The sequence below is a fragment of the Myotis brandtii genome, unplaced genomic scaffold (genome assembly GCF_000412655.1).
Source record: "Myotis brandtii unplaced genomic scaffold, ASM41265v1 scaffold140, whole genome shotgun sequence".
In the NCBI taxonomy this organism is placed as follows: domain Eukaryota; kingdom Metazoa; phylum Chordata; class Mammalia; order Chiroptera; family Vespertilionidae; genus Myotis; species Myotis brandtii.
Genome location: NW_005355000.1, coordinates 2,358,349 through 2,361,209, shown reverse-complemented (window position 1 = coordinate 2,361,209; position 2,861 = coordinate 2,358,349). Strand labels below are relative to the sequence as shown.

General features: G+C 44.6%; 1 protein-coding gene across 2 annotated transcripts in view; it reads right to left on the bottom strand.

Moving 5' to 3' along the window:
- The window catches only part of KBTBD8 (kelch repeat and BTB (POZ) domain containing 8), an 11,420-nt gene extending 11,107 nt beyond the window's left edge, over positions 1 to 313 (bottom strand). For both annotated transcript variants that reach the window (XM_005860801.2, XM_005860802.2), the window contains exon 1: positions 228 to 313. In XM_005860801.2, the coding sequence (XP_005860863.1) occupies positions 228 to 243 (16 nt within the window). In that variant the 5' untranslated portion in view covers positions 244 to 313. The remainder of the gene's footprint in view (positions 1 to 227) is intronic.
- Positions 314 to 2,861: the final 2,548 nt, after the last annotated feature.

Here is a 2,861-nt window from a genome sequence, read left to right as displayed (position 1 = left end):
TCAACCGCCTCCCGAGAGGTCGGACCGGCGTCGGGTACCCGGCCTCCCCATCCTCGTCCGACCGCACCGCCCACCGCCCTCCTCGCCATCCATCTCCTCCCCTCATCCCTCTTCACCTCTCCATCTTTCTCTCCGGCCCCGCATCGCCACCTGCACAGCTCCCAGCCCGAGCCTGGCCCCGGCCCGCCTCCCCCGCAACACACCTCCCTAGCCACGATACGACCCACCTGCCGACGCGGCCATTTCTCCACGGGGCCCCGCTCCAGCTATTTAAAGAGGAAATGTCATTTCGCTTCTCTTGCTCCCGGGTTCCGGCTCTTCTATGCTTCCCCTAGCCAATGGGGTGGCCTATGCATTCGGCTCCGCCCCTCGCTTCCGAATTCCGGGCGTTGATTGGTCAGAACACGCGCAAGGCGCCTCGGGAAATGTAGTTTTATTGCCCCCGCTCCCGCGTGGTCCGGGTCGGGTGGAGACCAAAGCCGGGGATTCCTATTGGTCGGTTCTGGAGGAGGTGGAGAGCGAAGAGGCAGCCAGCCTGTGTCCTTGGGGCGCGCAGTGCCTGCCAGGAGAGGTAGTCCTCCAGCCCAGATAGCTGTCATTCTGAGGGGCTGGGGCAGGGGAAGCTCTTAAAGGGCAAATTTCCCCATGTTAGGCCTCTCCCAGGGCCCCAGCTCATTTTTTGTTTTTCAATCTTGTTCTTCATTACCTAAACCTCCTGCCAATGACTAGCTTCCGGTATGAAAGCAGGCTGTGAAACCAGAAAAATTGGGAAATGGACAAGAGCGATGTTGTCCAAAAGATGCGAAGGAAATCTGACACCTCACCCTGCAGAAAAATATCCGGAGGCCCCAAAGCAACCCACCTCTGATGAGTCACCTGTGACACCCGATTGAAACAGCATCTCCTTGGCCCAGTGCGCTGGTTTCCTCAGATTCCCTTGGTTACCAGGCTGCTTGGGATCCTAACTTCCACTCACACCGTGCTTTCCTGGGACACCCAGAGAACACCTGTTCCACCGAAAGAGCACGTGGAAGAGTTAGGATACTAGGTGGGATTTCCTTTGAAGAAGTATTGGAGCCAGGGAGGATTTCTGAATATGGGCCTTAGAGGGGACCCTATAATTCTTGAGTACTTAGCTTCTTCACCTGTGCATTGGGAATAACACTTCCTGTTCTTTCTGCTTCCTAGGCTGCAAGCTTTTTGAAAGGAAGTAGAAATTTTACTGTTGACATGTTTTGATTTACTTGTCTTGTGTTTCTGGTATCTAAAAGGGTGTCTGGTACATTATAGGTACTTAATATTTCAAAAAAATATGTCAGGCACAAATGAACTAACATTGCAAATGCTCTTTTAGCCCTTGGAAATGTAACGAAGCATTATCAGAGAATTGGGAAGAAATTTCTAGTAGAGATGGAGTTAGTCCATACTTGTAGTTTTTCTAACACAGAAAAGATTAAACAGTTGAACTTGAAGCATCTTGGAATTTAAGTTGTCATGAAGAAAGAGATAAAATGATGAAAAACAATCCAGTTCTTTCCCTTTGATCTGCTAAAAAAATGTAAAGTTACATTTAGAAAAATATAATTCCTTGTGAGTTAACAAGAATTGGTGTTTCCTGGGGCTGGGATGTATGGCTGTCGAAAAGCACTTATAACTCCCCTTAATGAGCACCCTGCCTGCACAGTGCTGCATGGGTGAAATCAATAAATTGATTTACCTTTTGTTACTCATAACTTTAAATTCCCTTTTCTATGAGTTTCTCTCTAACTTATGGAAATAGTGGGGGGTTCACTCACAATATTGATGGTATTAAGAAAAAAATGGCATTAGTCATTAGGGTTGCCAGATTTAGCAAATAAAAGGACATGCTTGTTAACATAGGAAACATTCAATCTTGTGAAGAATTTTTGTGAGTTTATTTGAGCAAAACTGTTGACAATTGCTGGGAAGCAAAATCTCAGTGGATTGAAGTACTGCTCCAGAGAGTGGCAGTTTTGCACCTTGTTTTATGCATTATAATCAAAAGAGGAGACTAAGTGGGTTACATGAAATCCATTGGTGATGGATTAGGGAGGTGGGAGAAAGCAAAGCAGGGAAACCTCTGGGATTGGATAAAAAGATGATAGACACATACTTCTTTTATTTAGGTGGGTGTGTGATAATTAACAGTCAACAATTAATAACAATAAGGAGATTTGTGGATCTGCAGAGTGGTTCCTCTGCTTTGAGGGGTCCAGAAAAAGGGAAATTACTTTGACATTCCAACGATATGTTATCCTTCAGTGATGGCGAACCTATGACACGCGTGTCAGAGGCGACACTCGAACTCATTTTTTTGGTTGATTTTTCTTTGTTAAATGGCATTTCAATATATAAAATAAATATAAAAAATATAAGTCTTTGTTTTACTATGGTTGCAAATATCAAAAAATTTCTATATGTGACACGGCACCAGAGTTAAGTTAGGGTTTTCAAAATGCTGACACGCCATCACTGGCCTAGATGCAAAAATACAATAGGCAGGCTCAGTTAAGGTAGAGATTGACATTTTTCAGGGAAGATACTGGCCTAGGACATGACTACCCACCATAAACTGCTTTTTAGTTTTAAAAAATTTTAATTTCAGTCCATCCATTGTGGTTACTTTAGGCTTCTCAGTTTGCAAGGCTGCCAGACAGGCCTTCCCTGAGCTGGTCAGGTTAGCAAGTGGCCCTTTTTCGTCCACACTTATTTGGGACATGCTTAAAGTAAAATATCATTTGTTATTGAAATGAAAATTTAATTGGGTGTTCTGTATTTTATCTTGCAACCTATTCAAGCCTGTAGGTTTTCTTTTGTGTTTTGATTTTGTTGTAGCTATG